At 42.1% G+C, this 20,864-nt stretch overlaps 1 protein-coding gene across 2 annotated transcripts; it reads right to left on the bottom strand.

Annotated features, from left to right (window-relative positions):
- Nucleotides 1-2,196: 2,196 nt before the first annotated feature.
- tmem169b (transmembrane protein 169b) lies at nucleotides 2,197-20,853 on the bottom strand. Of its 2 annotated transcripts, none has more exons than XM_073046347.1 (4): nucleotides 20,759-20,853; nucleotides 11,099-11,326; nucleotides 6,114-6,464; nucleotides 2,197-3,714 (listed from the first exon to the last, which is right to left on the bottom strand). In XM_073046347.1, the coding sequence occupies exons 3-4, from the start codon at nucleotides 6,370-6,372 to the stop codon at nucleotides 3,095-3,097; spliced, it is 879 nt and encodes a 292-aa protein (XP_072902448.1). In that variant the 5' UTR covers nucleotides 6,373-6,464; nucleotides 11,099-11,326; nucleotides 20,759-20,853; the 3' UTR covers nucleotides 2,197-3,094. The 2 variants fall into 2 exon arrangements, with proteins under 2 accessions (XP_072902448.1, XP_072902449.1); XM_073046348.1 differs by having other exon boundaries at nucleotides 11,099-11,277; nucleotides 20,759-20,826.
- Nucleotides 20,854-20,864: the final 11 nt, after the last annotated feature.

The following is a 20,864-nucleotide window of genomic DNA, read 5'->3' as shown; positions in this document are numbered from 1 at the left end:
ACTTACCGAAATCCTTGCCAGAGAACAACCTGTTCCAATCCACGCTTTTTAGATCCTTTCTCATTTATTCAGATTTCACCTTTTTCCATTTGGAACCTCAGCCTGAGGACCAGATCTACCTTTATCCATGATCGTTGAAACTAATGGTGTTATGATCACTGGAACCAAAGTGTTCCCCTACACATACTTCCATCACCTGTCCTAACTTGTTTCCTAATAGGAGATCTAATATTGCATCCTCTGTAGTTGGTACCTCTATATATTGATTTAGAAAACTTTCCTGAACACATTTTACAAACTCTAACCAGTCTAGACCTTTAACAGTATGGGAGTCCCAGTCAATATGTGGAAAATTAAAATCTCCTACTATCACAACTTTATGTTTCCTACAGTTGTCTGCTCTCTGTAGATTTGCTCCTCTAATTCTCGCTGACCATTGGGTGGTCTATAATACAACCCTATTAATGTGGACATACCTTTCCTGTTTCTCAGCTCCACCCATATAGCCTCGGTAGACAAGCCCTCTAATCTGTCCTGCTTGAGCACTGCTGTAACATTTTCCCTGACTAGCAATGCCACCACCACCCCCCTCCCCCACCCTTCATCCCTCTGCCTCTAACACATCTGAAACATTGGACCCCTGGAACATTAAGCTGCCAGTCCTGTCCTTCCTGTAGCCAAGTTTCACTAATGGCTACAATGTCATAATTCCACGTCAATCCACACCCTCAGCTCGTCAGCCTTCCCCACAATATTCCTCGCATTGAAATGGACACACCTCAGAAGATTATTACCACCACACACGACCCTTCTATTTGTGACTTTGCATGAACCTTTAACATCATTTATTTTCACCCCTGCTCCACTATCTACTCTTTACGTTAAGCTCCCTAGTAAGTAAAGTTCCTTTACATTAAGCTCCCTAGTAAGATTTGAGTTATTACACAACTCCCAATCTAAGATAGCCTTTCCCCAAGTAAACTCAAGCACAAGCTGCTCGAAAAAGCAATCTCGTGAACGTTCAACAAATTCCCTCTCTTGCGATCCAACAACAACCTGACTTTCCCAATCACCTTGCATATTGAAGTCCCCCATTACAAATGTTTCATTACCCTTATTATATACCTCTTCCAACTCCCTTTGCAGTCTCAACCCCACATCTTAGCTACTGTCTGACTCCTGCAGCCTTGGGGTGACTACCTCTATGTAGCTCCTGTCTATCATCACTTCACTTTCCCTAACAAGGTGACGGTCATTGAACTGCAGCTCCAGTTCCCTAACACAGTCTACAAGGAGCTGTATCTTGATGCCCCTGGTGTAGATGGGGCCATTCCTGGAAATTCCACATCTGACACGCAGGACAGAACACTGGCCCTATAGACATACCCCTTATTCTCTCAAGAGTTAACTTATTAAAAATAGGCAATAAAGAATGAACTCACCTACTAACCTTCCCTTCACCTGTTCTCACCAAAGCCTTACTACTCTGACTCAGACTACTCCAATGACAACCGCTCCGCTAAGCTGTACCTCTTTTAGAGACTGGGTTTTTAAAGCTCTTCACCAGACATGCAAGGGAATGCTTCTGTTGCGTCTGTGCAGTACTGCAGTCAATGACTTCTGTCAAAAAACTTGCTGCTTTTTAAAGCTTTTTGCCGGACCTGTGTGGGAACATTTCAGACCCAACAGCGCCATATAAAACTGCTCAACACTCTGCAAGTGCCAGGAGGAATGCAGCAGTTCAATGTAGCAACTTCCCATCACCTTCTCAATGGCAGTTCAGGATGGGGACCAAATGGTGACCTTGCCAGCTACACCCAAATCGCAAAAGTGAATAAAAATAAAACAGTAGATTAGGTTAAGCAGCATATCAGATTCATGCTGGCCAATGTTAAGGGTAGTTAGATTACTTTTTTAATTTTTAATTTCACATTTTTAAAACCCACATTTCTCCAACTGTTCTTCAAGGAATGTGTGACACGTGATGAGGTTCTGCCATCACGACTCTTTCAGCCTGTGAGTTTCAAATACTCACCACTCACAGGGTGTGAATGAATTTGAGTCCCTTTAAATATTTTACAAATTACCTTAAATCTGTGTATTTATCAAACTCCTTAGTTAGAGAGACACCACCTGTTTCCATGTTTCTGTAAGTTAGCAAGCAATAAGTAACATATCTTTACAAAATCACACAACTTGTACGGTGAAAGGTAACAATGCTAAACTTTAATTTCTCTGATATATTATCAAATTATATACAAATCAAGTTTTCAGTGTATGGATGAGGGTTCTATGTACTTGCTGTTATCTTTGTTCCATGATTACGCAATGACATGAATAGAATTAAAGTTGATACATATATAATGCTTTTAATATATAAAAACGATCCAAAATGCTTAGAGCCAAAGTGTGAATGTTGACAGCTTTGAGGTTGCATATGAATGATATGGCAATTGCTTACCTTTTACATTTGGAAAAATCATACAAAATCTATTACTAGACACATCCATTTTCATTTTGCTGATATATGTAGCTCAACACAAAATAAAACAGGTGTTCAGTCTCCTTTAGAGCATGTACCAAACACACAGATGTGCATCTTTAATGCAACATCGACTGAAGATTTTATGAATTATACAGTAAACATTGCTCATTTAAATTTTACTTTAAGAGTGAGTACAAAAGATAGCCTAAACTATACTAAAAAAAAGTAAGCACCCAGCTTATCATACAGACTATCAATGTTAAAATAAATAAATAAATAGTGTTCAATGCCTAGTATTTTCAATCTGACTCGAACCATCATTTGTATCTTCCTGCCGCTGTGAAGGAGTTACTTCTCAGAAAGGTGCAGTTGTGAATGGGGGAGATAAGGTTGTTTCACTGATCTTATTAGAGGGAAATTACATACAGGTACTGGGCTCACTGTGATTCAACAAGATGAATCTTGTAAATGTATAAATAGATCAAATTTTAAAACAAGTATTAGTTACATGCATGTATTCTAAAGATAACTTCAAGGAAAGTCAGAAATGAAGAGATTATACAGCATTCACTTTGTTTCCTCAAATAATCTTGGGCAGCTTCTTCCTGGTTACACAGCAGAGGTTTGTTCTGCTGGTACTGGTTTCCCCGATAGGCTACCTGACACATTGTCCGACTCCAGTAGCTCCACAATGCTATATGGGGAGCAATCCTCCAGTCCAAGTTTTCCAGAGAGCCAGCCACAGAAACCTTTCTCCAAGTCCCTTACTGACAGCCACCACTCAGCAAATGACCAGGAAATCTGTGTTACAGCTGTGTATATACTGATGGACAATGAAATTACCACAATCAGGACTGGATAAAAAACAATTAGAAAGGGGCAAACTGTAATTTTATGCCAGAAGGTACGTTCTTCATTGTAAACCAAGAAAATGTTATACCAGGTGATGGTTCCGTAGTAAAAAGAGACGACAAAAGACAACAGAAAGACCACTGGAGTACATAGCAGACTCCAGAAGACAACATGAGGACCACAGTAAAGTCCAATCTGACATGGTTGTTTCTTCCTGTCTTCCTGCTGCTGTGGGGTCTCCTTGGACTTGGCTAGTTCCTGGAGCTCCTTCTCTGTCAGTGTCACATGGATATCCACCATCTGTCCTTTCTTCTTTCCCCGGGTAATTGTGCCAGTTAGGGTCACATATCTGCTGTCAGCAGGCAAGTTCCAGCTACCTATCCAGGACAATGTTACATAAAATCAGTTGTACAAAATAAACATTTACATATCTCTCGTTCTGAACCTCAGATGACAATGGCCTGCATGCCAGAAGGTGAAAATTTACATTCAAGTTATCAAGTTATATGGCCCAGAAACTGGTCATCAACCAACTAGTCTCTGCCAATCAAGGTGCCTACCTGAGCACAATTATCTGCATTTGGTCCTTAGCCTTCTATTCCTGTAAAATGCTTAAATGTGACTTTTAAACATTGTAATAGTACCTGCCTCTACCACTTCTACCAGTTTGTTCCATATGCACATGACCCCGTGTATAAAAAAAATTGCCCCTTTAAATATTTCACCTCTCAGCTGAAGATGCAACTTCCTTAACCTGGCTCCATCAGGCAAACACGGCATGGATTCATGAAGGGCAGTTCCTGTTTGACAAACTTACTGGAGTTCTTTGAGGATACAATGAACACAATGGATAGAGGGGAATAGGTAGATGTTTGGATTTCCAAAGGGTGTTCAATAGAGTGTCCCATGAGGATGGATGGAGTTGGGGATATGTATTTGCATGCGTAGAGGATTGGTTAACCAATAGAAGGCAAAGAATTGGGATCAATGGGTGTTTCTCTGGTTGGCTGTCAATGGTCAACAGAGTGCCACAGGGGTCAGTGCTGGACATACTGCACATTAACAACTTGGAAGAGAAAACCGAGTGCAGCATATCTAAGTTAGCTAATGACACGAAATTGAATAGAAACACAAGTTGTGTAGAGGATGCAGAGAGATTTGGATATGTTAGGTGAGTGGATGAAGTCTGATAGATGGGAGTACACTGTTGGTAAATGCGAGGTAATGCACTTTAGAAGGAAAAATAGAAGATCAGATTATTATTTAAATAGCACAAGACTGCAGCATGTTTTGTGCAGAGAGGCTTGGGAGTGCTTGTGCATAAATCGCAATGTTATCAGTAAGGTAAGTTTTTCATTGGTTTAGAGATTGTGTTGGCTCGATGGGTTGAAGGGCTTTTTTCTGAGCTGTAGCACACTAGAGCTCAGACATGATGCAAAGACTGATCATAAAGTAAGTATAAAAGAGTTATAAGGATACTTCAAAGATAGGTTTAATGGGTAAAGATTATTGTGAGAAAATGTGAAGTTGTCCACTATTAGCTTTCACTGGTATTAGTTTCTCCTGCACTTATCTTTGCTTTCTTTTCTAATTATACTGTGCCCTCCTCCCTAAAAACAGAACTGAAGTATTTGAATAGTCTATTATTTCTCTGTTCCTGTAAATTCTTCCAGGACCTACATTTGTTTTCCACTAATATTGTTCTTTTATATCATTGCTGAAACCTTAACTGTAAGCTTATGTTCCAAGTTTACTTTCAAACTCTATACTTTGTTTCTAATGATCAAACACTTGTTTCTCTTTTGCTGATGTTTAAACTGCTCCCAATTCTTAGGCCAGCTGCTTTTACCAGTAACTGTATAACATGTACAAAAGTAGAGAGTTTGGAGATATTGGAAACACTAGTAACACAGTTTAATCTTGAAGGAATCCTTTACCTCTTCTACAGGCAGATGAATGAACCCTTTAGTTTTAGATCTGATCAAAATACAACCATAGAGTCAGACAGCACTACAGCACAGAAACAGGCCCTTTGGCCCATCTAGCACATGCCAAACTATTATTCTGCCTAGTCCCATTGACTGGACCAAGGACCAAATAGCCCTTCATGCACCTCCCATCCACATACCTATCCAAATTTATCTTAAATGTTGAAAACAAACTTGCATCCACCACTTCTGCTGGCAACTTGCTCCACACTCACTACCCTGAGTGAAAAAGTCTTCCTTCATTCCCCTTAAATAATTCACCTTTCACCATTAATCCTTGACCTGTAGTTCTAGTCTCACCCTACCTCAGTGGAAAATGCCAGCTTACATTTATTCTGTCTACACCCCTCCATTTTATATGCTTCTATCAAATCTCCTCTCAATCTCCTATGCTCTAGGGAATAAAGTCCTAAACTATTCAACATTTCTCTATAAATCAGGTCCTCAAAAAGTGGATCTGTTTGGACAATCCACATTCATTTCATCATTATCAAATAGTTTGCCTACAGCATATTTAAGTTTAACTCCATAACTTTGACATGGAATACTAAATCTACTAAATTGAGACCTATCTCAACAACTTGTTTTTAGCTAGGCAAGCAGAGATTTGAATTTAGCTGTAATACTCAGAGAAACATGATACACAGCCATTGGGTAGAGTGAATTTTGTTGTGATCATCTCATCAAATGCCAGAAGAAAATAACAAGAACAGAAAGTAACGAAATAGTAATCAGTTTAAAGTTTGCAGCCAAGCGCCATCTTGTGGTTATCATTTTATCTCTTGTACCTTCTACATCTGGAGGACACAGAAAGTTCGTCCTTTCCTCGGTGCTCTTGACTGTAGAATCTGGATCTTGCTGATCTTCTTCAACCTTCTCACTTCCAGTGCGGTAGATTATAATTGACTCTGGCCTTGGCTCCTTTTTTCTCTTCTTTTTCCGCTCCATGGTAAATTCACCATCTTTCTCAAAAATGCCAGTTTTGTGTGGGGAGCCTTGTGTGGGAACCTGAGCAGCCTGCTCCATGCCAACGTTGTTTTGGGGCATTTGGTGAATATTTGTTAAACAATGGTCACGTTATGCCGAGTTGTGTTTGCTTCTGTCAGCTCAGCCAGAATCTCCTCTGCATTTGCCTGTTACTGAAACACCAAACACACAAAACAATAATTAAATTCTGGAATAAAAATAACAACACATGAAAAAAAGCTTGAAATTCTTCCTTTCTCTTGGCATAGTTAACTGCAATGAAGGTCCAATTATGTACAAGCCTTAAATTCTAAGATGAATTTCAAAAAAATTGTTAAGAATCAATTGCTATCCTCATTCAGCTATCAGCGTTATTCCTCAGCAGAGGCTCATTCTTCATTCATTTATCCTCACTCAGCCATAGCATCATTTCTCAGCCGCCCTCGCTCAACTATCAGCATCATTTATCAACAGATGCCATCTAGCCTATATAGCCTAGGAATGAGGCAGAAAAAGAAGAGGGGGCTTTGCTCCCTCCTCACTTGACCGGGAAAGATACAGAACTAATAATGAATCTTATTTTAGGGAATCAGGATGGGCAAGTGCTGCAAATGTCTGTGAAGGAATGCAACCATAATTCAGTAGTCATAGAAAAGGATAAGGGACCTAGAGTTAAAGTCTTAAACTAGGGGAGGGTTGTAACACCTAGGTAAAGTAGATTAGGCCCAGTTGCTAGAGGGGAGAAAACAACATGCTGTAAGTGGAAGGTACTTAAAAGCCAAAGGGTTCAGTGTCAGCATGTCTCTGTAAGGATGACAAGCAAAGATGATGATTGATGAACCTTGGTTAACAAGGGAAATTGAGGGTTTGATCAGGAGAAAGTAAGTGTTTATCAGGAATGGGAAATAGTTATCAAACGAGTCCTCTGAAGTTTATAGAAGAAAGCAGTTAGGAGTCAAAAAGGGGGCATGAAATGGCCTTGGCCAGCAAAATTAAAAATTCCAAAACCTTTTATGAATTATGCTTGAAGCAAGATGCTCATGAAGAATAGGTCAACTGAGGGAACCTACTGTATGATCATGTCTTTGTGTGGAGAAAGGGGAAAAGTGTGGCATCCTGAACAAATGCTTTGCATCAATATTCCCCAAGAAGGACAAGGAGAATGAAGAGTTAGAGGTGGTGTACGCAGATAGTTTGGAACAATGGAAAATCAGGAGAGCAGTTTAGAAATCAGAAGTGCAAAAAGGATATGGAAAGCAGGGTTAAGGAAAATACCAAGAAACTCTATAGGCATATTAAGAGAAAAAGGGAGTTAGGAAGATAATAGATTCCCTTTAAGATCAGCAAGACTATCTAATACATGGATGGGCAAGATGTTTAATTAATGTTTTTCATGCAGTTTTTTTTTTTACTTTGACACAATTGAAAAAGGCTCAAGAAATGAGAATGTAATGCCTTGGACCACATACAAATTACATGGGAGGAAATATTAGTGGCCTTAAAGCTTAATTAAACTGATAAATCCCAGGAACTGACCACGTGTATGTTCAGACTTTGTGGGAAGCTAAGTAAGCAAATGTAAAGATTCTTACAAAGGTATTTACTTCACTTTTAGCTACAAGTGAAGCTCTGGAAAACTGGAAAGTAGCAAAAACAGACCAGGGAATTAAAGGCCAGTGAGTCTGACATCAGTGGTGGGCAAATTAATACAGGAGATTCTGAGGAGCAGGATCTATCAATATTTGGATAGGCAACGTGTAATTTGGGATAGTCAGCATAGTCTTATGTGGGGGCTCTGTTAGTCCTGACAAAGGGTCTCGGCCCAAAATGTCGACAGCGCTTCTCCCTATAGATGCTGCCTGGCCTGCTGCATTCCACCATCATTTTGTGTGTTGCTTGAATTTCCAGCATCTGCAGATTTCCTCGTGTTTGCTTTGAATTTTGAAATCAGTTAAGTGTGAACTGTTGCATTTTGGGAAATCAAAGCAGGATAGAACTTTTACAGTGTATGGTGGGTCTCTGGGGAATAGATGAAACTCATAGTATTGAATTGAATTAAATTGACTTTATTTCTTACATCCTTCACATACACGAGAGTTAAAAATCTTTACGCTACGTCTCCATTTAAATGTGCATTTTATAATAATTTGTAATAAATAGTATGTACAAAAGGACAGTCAATATAGCATATAAATACAATTGTATTATCGTGAATTAATCAGTCTGATGGCCTGGTGGAAGAAGCTGTCCTGAAGCCTGTTGGTTCTGGTTTTAATGCTGTGGTACCATTTTCCAGATGGTAGCAGCTGGAACAGTTTGTGGTTGGGGTGACCTTCTTACACATCTGTCTTTGTAAATTTCCTGAAGAGTGTGAAGTTCACATCTACAGATGCGCTGGGCTGTCCGCACCACTCTCTGCAGAGTCCTGAGATTGAGGGAAATACAATTCCCATACGAGGCAATGATGCAGCCAGTCAAGATGCTCTCAATTGTGCCCCTGTATAAAGTCCTTAGGATCTGGGGACTCATGCCAAACTTCTTCAACCATCTGAGGTGAAAGAGGTGCTGCTGTGCTTATAGCTGGTAATGTACAGACCACGTTAGATCCTCGGTGATGTGTATACTGAGGAACTTAGTTGTTCACCCTCTCAACGCCAGATCTACTGATGTCAATAGAGGTTACCCTGTCTTCATTCCTCCTGTAGTCTTCAACCATCTCCTTTGTTTTTGTGACATTGAGGGAGTCATGGGTATACAGAGAGCAAAGGAGGGGGCTTGGGACAGAGCCCTGAGAACTTCCTGTGTTAAGAGTCAGAGGGACAGAGGTGAGGGTGCCCACTCTTAACCACCTGCCGGCGATCTAACCGTAAGTCCAGGATCCAGCTACACAAGGCAGGGTGAAGGCCAAAGTCTCTGAGCTTCTTGTTGAGCCTGAAGTGAATTATGGTGTTGAATGCTGAACTGTACTCCAAGAACAACATTGTCACATAAGCATCCTTCTTCTCCAGATGTGTAAGGATGGTGTGTAAAGTTGTGGGTATTGCGTCATCTGTCAATCAGTTGTGTTGGTAGGTGAATTGTAGGGGTCCAGTGTGGGTGGTAGCAAGCTGCAAATGTAGTCCTTGACCAGTCTCTCAAAGTATTTGCTTATTATTAAGGTGAGTGCGACAGGACACCAGTCATTCAGACATTTACCTGGTCTTTTTAGGTGCAGGGACAATGGTGGATGTTTTGAAGCAGAAGGGCACTCTACACTGGGAGAGAGAGATATTAAAAATGTCTGTAAACACACCAGCATGTTGTGCCCCTCACATCCTGAATACCCGCCCTGGGATGCCATCCAGGGCTGCAGCCTTGCCACTGTTCACTTGTTGGAAACACATGCGTACTTCAGCCTCAGAGATGACCAAGGTGCAGGTCACTTCGGCTCTCCTTGGGAGCTCAGTATTGGCAACATCAAAGCGTAAAAAAGATTTAGCTGATCTGGGAGAGAAGCAGCAATGTTGGCAGCACCACTGCGCTTAGCTTTGAAGTCTGCGATGGTGTGTAGACCTTGCCATAAGCTGCGTGTGCTGTTTGTGGAGAGTTGTATCTGGATCTTGTCACTGTATTGTCGTTTCGCTGCCTTGATGACTTTGCCTAGATTATAGCTGCATTTCTTGAGTTCCTGTTGGTTACCGGCAATATAAACTCTGTATTGTGCAGTTAGTGCAGCACGCACAGAACTGTTGATCCAGGGTTTCTGGTTTGGATAGACCCTGACCAATTTTTGGGGGGACAACATCCTCAATGCACTTCTGGATAAAGCTCGTGGCCTCATCCATGAACTTGGAGCCATCCTCATCACGAAAGACGTCATCAAAGCAGTCCTGTAGCATGGAGACCGATTGATCGGACCGACAATGGACACTTTTAACTATGGCCGCCTCGTTTCAGCTTCTGCCTGTACGTCGGCAGAAGCAAGATGGAGGAGTGATCCAACTTCCCAAACGCCGGACGGAGGAGCACTTTGTAAGCATTGCAGAAGGGAGAGGAGCAGTGGTCGAGTGTACTATCTCCCCGTGTGCTCACCTGGATGTGTTGTCAAAACTTCAGAGTCTTTAGACAGCAACGCTCTGTTAAAGTCCCTGGCAACAATGAAGGGAGCCTCTGGGTGTACAGTCTCCAAGGTGCTAATGGTCTCGTACATTTCCTTTAAGATTTCGTATTTTCTAGAAAAACTGCGATTGTTCTCACTGGAATGCAGTAGGCCGAGGGGTCGCCTCATTGAGGTTTATAAATTTATAAGTGGCACAATCAGTAGATAGCCAGTCTTTTTCTCCCCCAAGGACAGGGGAGACTTCAACTAAAGGACAAAGGTTTAAGGTGAGAGGGGAGGTACTTAAAGGACATTTAAAGGGAATTTTTTCTATACAGAGGGTGGTGGGTATATAGATCAAGCTGCCCAAGGTGGTGATAGAGGCAGGCACAATAGCAATGTTTGAAAAGCATATAGATAAGAAAGGAATAGAAGGAAATGGCAAAATGCAAAAATCCAGTTTCCAGATTTTGGGAACAGCTACATCTTCTAGTTTTGATCCAATAAACATTCTCCCATCATCTACGCTCTGAACCCATGAAGAATTTTGGGCTTCACTGATATTACTTTATTCTTCTAAACTCAGAATAACACAAGCTTAGTCACAAAATCATAGAACCAGTGAAATTTAAAAGCACTGAATAAAGCTATTTGGTCAAAAATTGAAGAAGTGAATCCCATTCCCCTGTATGTGGTCCACTGTCTCAGTTATAATTGTCAAATGCTTACCTCAATACTATTTAAATTTGGTGAAGTCTTCGGTCGTCACCATCCTACCAGGCAGAGTTCCAAACCCTTTCACTTGTTGAGTTATAGAAAATACTTGCAATCAGATGCCATTTCCTAAATGAACCCTTCTCATTTGCATTCACCAGGGAGAAGGATATGGAGACTGCAGATGTTGTAATCTGGAGTAAAGAACAAATTGCTGGAAGAATTCAGCACATCAAGCAGCATCTGTGGAGGCAAAGGCATTGTCAATGTTTCAGCTCAAGATCCTTCATCAGGATGCGAATGCAGAGGGAGACAGCCAGTATAGAAGAGAGGAGAAGTGAGAGAGGTGATAGGTGAAATCAGATTGGGGTGGGGTGATGGGCAGAAGGAGTCTGCTGGGGGAAAGTAGTGTTAGATTGGTGTTAGATAGTAAAAGGGTTGGAGGGGGTGGAATGTTAGATTATACTTAACCACAGTGTGTAGTATTGTGTTCAGTTCTGATTGCTTCATTATAGAATTTGGAAACTTTAACAAGGGTGCCGAGATTAATCAGGGTACTACCTGGATTGGAAAACTTATCTTACGAGGAAAGGTTAAGCGAGCTAGGGCTTTTCTCCTTGGGGCGAAGGAGACTGAGAGGTGATTTGATAGCAGTGTACAAGATGATAACTGCACAGGTCAAGTAGACAGCCAGAGACTTTTTCCAAGAGCAGAAATTACAAATACAAGGGACATAATTTTTAGATGACTGGAGGAAGTACAGGGGATGTCAGAGGTGTGTTTTTTTTTGTTTTTTTTTTTACATAGAGTGGTGGATGTGTGGAATATGCTGCCATGGGTGCTAGTAGAGGCAGATGCATTAAGGACACTTAAAAGATTCTTAGGCGCATGTACAAAAGTAAAATGGAGCGCTATGCAGAAGGGAAGTGTACATTGATCTTGGAGTAGATTAAATAGTCAGCACAACATAATAAGGCAGTGGGTGAACTAATACCCTGGCAGGCAGATTTGAGAGTTCCAATAGTGTGGCAGGAGGTGGGATCTCAAGTAGCAGGGAGGCAAATGAAAGGCTGGAAAGTGATGCAGAAGTTAGTGCCAGCAAATCTAACAGGCAGGGAATTGCAGGGATCAAGGAAAGCCTGCTGGAGTAAATTTCATTTATTTCAATGCAATTGATGAGATGGGTATGGTGGACGAATGTAGAGCTTGGATAGCTATATGGCACTGGGATATTATTAGACATTGCAGAAACATGGCTAAGGGAGGGACACTACTGGCAGCTCAATGTTTCAGGGTTTAGGTGCACTTGGATGGGATAGAGGTGCATGAAAGAGAAGAGGTGGAGCTGCATTTTAATTAAGAGAAATGTCACAGAAGTGACATTACTGAAGTGAGGCATTGTGGGTGGAGCAGAACAGTAAGAAGAGGATACATAAATTATATTACTTCTGTGATTGTACTTTAGGCCTGCAAATATTCAATGGGAATTAGAGGAACAAATATGTGGGGAGATTGTGGAGAGTTGCAAAACTAAAAGTGTTGTCATAGTAAGGATTTTAACTTTCCCATTGTAGACTGGGACCATCATACAGGTGGCCCCCGTTTTTCAAACGTTTGCATTATGACAGCTCGCTGTTACGAAAGACCTACACTAGTACCTGTTTTCGCTAACCAAAGAGGATTTTCATTTTTACAGAAAAAAGACACCCGCTTTATATGTGTGTTTACCCCGAGAAAGACTACCATGACCATGAAGCCTTGTGTGTGTACGTGCGTATGCGTGTATGTGCCGATTATTTTTCTCCAAATCTATTTTGGCTCGTTCTTCCCGATTCTGATAAGTGAGACTACACTGTACATACAATATTTCTACTTTATATAGGCTGTATATTTATTATATCATTCTTGGGAACGCTCAAAAATTTTTCCCATATAAACTAATGGCAATTGCTTCTTCGCTTTACGATATTTCGGCTTACAAATGGTTTCATAGGAACGATCTACCTTCAAATAGCAGGGGAAACCCGTACTGCTATGAGCTTAGATAGATTTGACCTGGGTTAGTTAGCTGTAATTTTAATTAATGGGAATGTCAAAGCAGTAGTCAGAGATGAAATTACTTAAGAATCATCCAGTGAGGATTTATAGGTGGAGCTGAGAAAGAGGAAGAGTACGATCACCTCGATGAGGTAGTACTACAGGACCCCAAATAGACAACAGGAATTAGAATAACAAATAGGCAGAGAGATTGCAGAAAGTTGTAAGAATAATAGGGTTAGGGTGAGGATTAACTTTCTTATCATAGACTGGGACTACATACTGTTAAGGGTTCAGATGAGGGCGGAATTAGTTTGTGCGTTCAGGAACAATTCCTAGGATCAAGGTCAAATTGGGGAAAGGTGAATTTTAACAGTATAGATTCTCGCACAGATTGGATTAGGCTGTCTGTGGGCAAAGAAATCTCGGAAAAGAAAATGGAAAACTCTTCGGGATAGTCCATATTGAAGTAAAGGTGATAAATATAAACAAATCTTCAAGGCCTGACCTTGTCAATGGAAGAGCACTGTGGAAAGCTAGAGAAGAAACTGCAGGAGCCCTGGCTGAGATAGTTGCATCATCATTGGGACTTGACTCATCATAGAACAGGAGATCGCAGAGACAGCTAGGGACAGTTGTAGACTTTACACACCAATTTTAAAAACGAACCAGGCCTGTTAGAACTTATCTGCAGGGCAAGAGATTGCTTGGGTTATTAGTAACTTAGCAAGGGCTAATAAGAAGCAGTAAGGTGTAAGCAGAATGGCCATTGTGGGAGCAGGCCAGGGTTAGAGTGTGTGGTTTTGGCTCAACGGGCTTTGGAAAGAACAGGCAGAGGCTAAGGGTGTTGAATCATTTGCAATCATTTAGTTGATTGTAGAGTTCAAGCTTGAGAAGTTACAGCCAAAGGAATAACAAACTAGGTAAGAAGAGGCTGCGTGACTGAACTGGGTGAGTATGAAACTCAAAGGTTTCAGAGAGAAGGCACAGGTGGGAACAGATAAGCTTTATTTTAGACAATAGGTGCAGAAGTAGACCATTCGGCCCTTTGAGCCTGCACCACCATTCTGAGATCATGGCTGATCATCTACTATCAATACCCAGTTCCTGCCTTGTCACCATATCCCTTGATTCCCCTATCCATAAGATACCTATCTAGCTCCTTCTTGAAAGCATCCAGAGAATTGGCCTCCACTGCCTTCCGAGGCAGTGCATTCCAGACCCCCACAACTCTCTGGGAGAAGTTTTTCCCTTAACTCTGTCCTAAATGACCTACCCCTTATTCTCAAACCATGCCCTCTGGTACTGGACTCTCCCAGCATCTTGTTGTCTCTAAGTCCTTAGTCCCTAATTCAGTGTAGGCAGGATGGTAGTAAAGGCAGTGGAATGCCCTTCCTGTAAAATGTGGGAATTCAGAGTACCTAACAGTATCCCCGACGACTAACATCTGTGGGAAATGCATCCGACTGCAGCTCCTCACTGACCAGGTCAAGGAACTGGAGCTGGTTGTACTTGGGACCCATCAGGAGGCTGAAAACTTCATAGAAAAGACTTTTACACAGGTGGGCACACCCAGAATGCTGACTTCAAATAGTAGACAGGTGAGTAAGGGGAGTAAGCAGTGTTGCCCTGTTACCATTCCTCCCACCAAGTATAGCCCCCTTTGGATAGCGCTTTGTGGGGGGTGGGATGAAATGTGTTTCTCACAGGGGACTTCAACTTCTCTAATGTAAACTGGGACCTCCTGAGTGCAAGAGATTTATATGGCAGAATTTGTTAGATGCACCCAGAAGTGTTTCTTAAATCAATATGTAGATCGTCGAACAAGAAGAGGTGCTGTACTAGACTTGGTGTTGGGTAATGAGCCTGGCCAGGTGACCGACTTCTCAGTGGGTAAGCAGTTAAGGAAGAATGATCACAACTGCTTAAGTTTTAAGATAACTATAGGTAGGGATAAGTATGGACCTTGCAAGAGAGTAACAAATCGGAGTAGGGCAAATTACAAGAACATTAGGCAGGAGTTCAGGAGAGTTAACTGGGAAAGTCAGAAGGTGCCATGAAAAGTTATTGACAAGTATGATTAAAGAGGCATTCTATAAATACAGCAAGAGGATCACTAAGGAGAGGGTAGGACCACTCGAGGATAAAATGGGGAACATTTGCTTGGATGTGGAGGATGTGTGTCAGTATTGACCAAGGAGAAGATGTGGAGGATTGGGAGATCAGTGCTGAGCATATTAATATACTAGGGCATTTTGAGTTAAAGGAGAAGGTAGTCATGGGGCTCTTAAAAAGCATTAAGAAGCATTACTCCCCAGTGCCTGATGGGATACATCCCAGGTTATTGAGACAGGCAACACAAGGGATTTCTGGGGCCTTGACCAATATCTTCATGTCCTCTGTAGCCTCAGGAGAGGTCCCAGAGCACCTACAAATAGCTAATGCTGTTCTATTATTCAAGAGGGGAACTAGAGATAATCTTGGAAACTACAGATTGGGTGAATCTCACATCATTGGTAGGGAAGTTACTGGAGAGTTCTTAGGGATAGGATTAAAGAGAATTTGGAAAACCATGGCCTAATTACGGAGAGTCAGCATAGCTTTGTGCGGGGCAAGTTGTATCTTACTAACGATTCAGTTTTTGATGAGGTTACAAGGCTGATTGATGTTGTCTACATGGATTCTAGTAAGACGTTTGACAAGGTCCCTCATGGAAGACTCATCCAGAAGATTAAAATGCATAGGATCTTTCGTGTATTGACAGTTTTGATTCAGAACTGGCTTGCCCATAGAAGACAGAGGGTAGGGGTTGAAGGGTCTTATTCTAGCCGGAGGTCTGTGATTAGCGGTGGTCTGCAGGGATGTGTTCTGGGACCTCTGTTGTATGTGATGTATATACATGACCTGCATGAAAGTCTGGATGGGTGAGTTAGTAAGTTTACAGATGATATGGAGATTGATGACATGGATAGCTTAGATGATTGGCAAACAATATAGTGGGATATTAATCAGCTGCAATATGTGCTTAGAAATGGCAGATGGAGTTTAACCTGGCCAAAAATAAAGTGTTGCACATTGGTAGGTCAAATGTATAGAGACAATACACTGTTAAGGGCAAGATCCTTAAGTTTTGATGAGCAGGGGGACATTAGGGTTCAAGTTCATATCTCCCTGTAAGTGGCTACACAATCTGATAGGGTGGTTAAGAAGGCTTATGGCATGCCTACCTTTATTAGTCGAAGCATTGAGTTCAAAAGTCAGGAAGTTATATTGCAGCTTTATAGACTCAAGTTAGGCTGCATCTGGAGTATTGCACGCAGTTCTGGTTGCCCATTATAGGAAGGATGTCGAGGCTTTGGAGAAGGTGCACAAGAGGCTACTAGGATGCTGCCTGGATAAGAGGATAAGTGCTATAACAAGAGATTGGACAAACTTATTTTGTTTTCACTGGAGAGGTGTTGGCTGAGTGGAGATCTGATAGAGATTTATCAGATTATGAGAGGCATCGATAGATTACATAGACAGTATCTTTTTCCCAGGGCTGAAATGTCTAATACCAGAGGACATGTACTTAAAGTGAGTGGAGTTAATTTCAAAGGAGATGTGTGGGTGCCTAGGGTGGAGGTAGAGGTATATACATTAGAACATAGAACATTATAGCACAGAAACAGGCCTTTTGGCCCTTCCCGGCTATGCAAAACCATTTTTCTGCTTAGTCCCACTGACCTGCACCTGGCCCATATCCCTCCATACACCTCTCATCCATGTACCTGTCCAAGTTTTTCTTAAATGTTAAAAGTGAGCCCACATTTACCACTTCATCTGGCAGTTCATTCCACACTCCCACCACTCTCTGTGTGAAGAAGCCCCCCCCCCAATGTTGCCTTTAAACTTTTCCCCCTTCACCCATATCCTGTTTTTTTTCTCCCCTAGCCTCAGTGGAAAAAGCCTGCTTGCATTCACTCTTTTTATATCCATCATAATTTTATATACCTCTATCAAGTCTCCCCTCATTCTTCTACGCTCCAGGGAATAAATTCCTAACCTATTCAACCTTTCTCTGTAACTCAGTTTCTCAAGTCCTGGCAACATCCTTGTAAACCTTTTCTGCACTCTTTCAACCTTATTAATATCCTTCCTGTAATTCAGTGACCAAAACTGCACACAATACTCCAAATTCAGCTTCACCAATGCCTTATACAACCTCACCATAACATTTCAACTGTTATACTTAATACTTTGATTTATAAAGGCCAATGTACCAAAAGCTCTCTTTACTACCCTATCTACCTGTGACATTAGGGACATTTGAGTAACATTTAGATCGGCACATGAATAAGAGGAAAATGGAAGGATACGGACATTATGTAGGCAGAAGAGATTATTTATCGGGTTACAGCATTCAACAGGCCCTTCCAGCTCTTCGACCAACACCACCCAGCAATCCCCCCATTTAACTCCAGCCTAATCACGGGACAATTTACAACTAACAGTTAACCTACCTGCCAGTATGTCTCTGGACTGTGGGAGGAAACTGAGTACCAGGAGAAAACTCACACAGTCACAGGTAGAACATACAAACTCCCTACAGGCAGCAGTGTTTAGTTAGTTCAGTTGGCCATGTGTTTACCAATTTAATTGGTTCAGCACAACATTATGGGCCAAAGGGCTTATCCCTCTGCAGTACTGGTCTATGATCCGTGTCAGACATGGGTGTGCCGGTAACCTGAAGGGTGTGCTTTCAAGAAGGACAGAAAAGGAAAATCTGGGAACTAAGTCTAACTTCTGGAATTAGATAAGTGTACAACTGGAAAGGTTGATTGGGGTAGTTGGCATGGCTTTATGCATGAGAGATCACATCCTGCAAACTTTTTGATGATGTGACCCAGAAAGTTGATGAGGGCAGGGAAATTTATTTTGACTTTAGCAAAACCTTTGATAAAGTTTCACATGATTGCATGGGTCCAGGGAGAGCTGGCAAATTAGATTCACAAATGACTTTATGGTAGAAAGTAGAATATGATGGTAGAAGCTTGCTTCTCCAACTGGAGGACCATGGCTAGTGGTGTGCTGGGCCCATTGTTGTTTGTCATCAATGTCAATGTTTTGGATGAATGTACAAAGCATGAACAGTAAAGCACTAGATCTTTTTTCATGGTTAGTAAGCTTGCAGATGACACTAAATTAGGGGGTAGAGTGGGCAGGAGGATCTCAATCAGCTGAGTTAGTGGGCCAAGGAATAGCACATGGAGTTTAAATCAGTTAAGTGAGGTGTTGCATTTTGGAAAGTCAAATCTAGACTGGACTTTCATAGTGAATGGCAGAGCCCTGAGAAGTGTTTCAGACGTAGATCATAGGAGATTTAGAAGATGATCTTATAGAGGTGTATAAACTCGTACTGAGTGCAAGACAATCTTCACTGAGGTGGTGAAGCTGTGAATAGAAGATGTCTTCCTGCCACACAGCCAACATTTCCTCGTGATTGTTATTTGAAAGGGATGTGGCACATATTCATGAGCATGTGAATTACTGGAAGATGCAATCAGTCAGAATGCTACAGTAAACAAAAATTAAAACTGCACATACTGGAAACCTAAATAAAGACACATGAATACGCTTGGTTTTGCCCCTAGGGATGGAGAATGAAGTACTGGAGGACACAGAAAATAAAGATTTATAGAAACTTAAGGAGAAGCTTTTTTTAAAAATATATTCAAAAGCTAACATTAGCAGGAATAATGGTAGAACAGCAACGGCTGAAGTTTCTGGAAGCAATTCCTCACAATAATATAGCAAAAATTAGAAGGAAGCTAGAGGATTGGGAAGCTTTTAAAAACCAACAAAAAACAACTGAAAAAGAAATGAGAGAATAGATGAAACATGAAGGTTCGCCAGACAAAAATAAGAGGATACCAAAAGTTTTCTCAGATATATGAAGAGTAAAAGAGAGGTTAAAGTGGATATCAGACAGCTGGAAAATGACAATGGAGAGGTCATATTGGGGGACAAAGAAATGGCAGATGAACTTATTAAGTATCGTGTCAAACTTCACTATGGAAAACACCAGCAGTACACCAAAATTCAGAGTGTCAAAGAACAGAAGTGAGTGTAGCTGCTACCACTCAGCAGAAAATGCTTGGGAAGCTGAAAGGTCTGAAGGTCGGTAAGTCACATGGACCAAATGATTTACATCCCAGAGTTGTAAAAGAGGTACCTGAAGAGATTGTGGAGGCATTAGTATTGACCTTTCATGAATCACTAGACTTTGAAGCAGATCTGGAGGACTGAAACTTTTCAAATGTCACTCCTCTCTTTAAGAAGGGAGGGAAGGAAAAGACAGGAAATTATAAGCTAGTTAGCCTGACTTTAACAGCTGGGAAGATATTGGAATCCATTATTAAGAATGAGGTTTCAGGGTACAAAAGAAGGACATCCCTTTAGAACAGAGAAGGAATTTTTTTTATCCAGAGGGTGGTGAATCTGTGGATTTCAGTACCACAGGCAGCAGTGGAGGCCAAATCATTGTGCATAATAAAGTGAGTGATGATAGGTTCACGATTAGTCAGGGCATTAAAGGTTATGCGAAGAAAGCAGAAGAATGGGGTTGAGATGGATAATAAGTTAGCCAAGATCGAATGATGGGGCAGACTAGATGGGCCAAATGGTCTAATTCTGCCATGTTTATGATCTAATCACTTTAGTGCTAGAAAGTGGGGCTGTGGTGAATGACAGGTTGTTATTTAATGCAATAAGGTTTATATAGATAGGTGTTTTCAAGTCACCCTGACCACAATGGACTGAAGCAAATGTTCTGTTTTGTTCAATGAGATTGCCTGCTCATGATTCTATTCCTTTTATCCTCCTTTCCCTCACTCTTGCACACCTTCCACTCGCACCCCACTCTCCATTCCAATACCCTACACCAACTTCCACGCCATCCCACCTGACAGAACACCACCACTCCAACACCACCTGACCCCACCTTCCACTCCCACTACTCCAACGGCATCTTTCCCAACACCCCCCACATGATCCCCACTCCCACACACAGCATTCCAACACCACCCCCTCTGCTCCCCACCCTCTACCCCCTCCACACCCATACCACCCTATCCCACACCTTCTACTCCAACACCACCCCATCAGCTCCACTCCACTCCAATACACGCCCACCCGCCCACCCTCCGCTTCTACCCACTCACCTCACCATACACCCTCAACTTCAACCCACCCCCATCTTCTTCTACCCAACCACCCTCAACTTCAACCCAACCCCTCCTCGTCTACCCAACCACCCAATAACCTCCACTCCAACGCACGCCCTTCCATCCTCCTACCCACCCAACACCTCCTCTTCTACCCACCCAACGCATACCCACCCCACCCACCACCCTCCACTCCAACGCACGCCCTTCCATCCTCCTACCCACCCCACCCGACACCTCCTCTTCTACCCACCCAACACACGCCCTCCCATTCTCCTACCCACCCCACCCGACACCTCCTCTTCTACCCACCCACCACCCTCCACTCCAACGCACGCCCTCCCATTCGCCTACCCACCCCACCCGACACCCTCCACTCCAACCCGATCCGACACCTTCCACTCTCACACTATCAACTCCGCACTTCACTTACTGTTTCTGCACCTCAGCCTCCGTCCATCGCCCTCAGCTGCAGCAGAGCCGCAGCATCGCGGGCCCGTTGCTACGTCACATCCGGTAGGCTGTTCCCGCCCGCTGAG

Source organism: Hemitrygon akajei, chromosome 5 (assembly GCF_048418815.1).
Source record: "Hemitrygon akajei chromosome 5, sHemAka1.3, whole genome shotgun sequence".
In the NCBI taxonomy this organism is placed as follows: Eukaryota; Metazoa; Chordata; class Chondrichthyes; order Myliobatiformes; family Dasyatidae; genus Hemitrygon; species Hemitrygon akajei.
The sequence above is the reverse complement of the archived record's forward strand: the minus strand, read 5'-3'. Positions and strand labels throughout refer to the sequence as shown.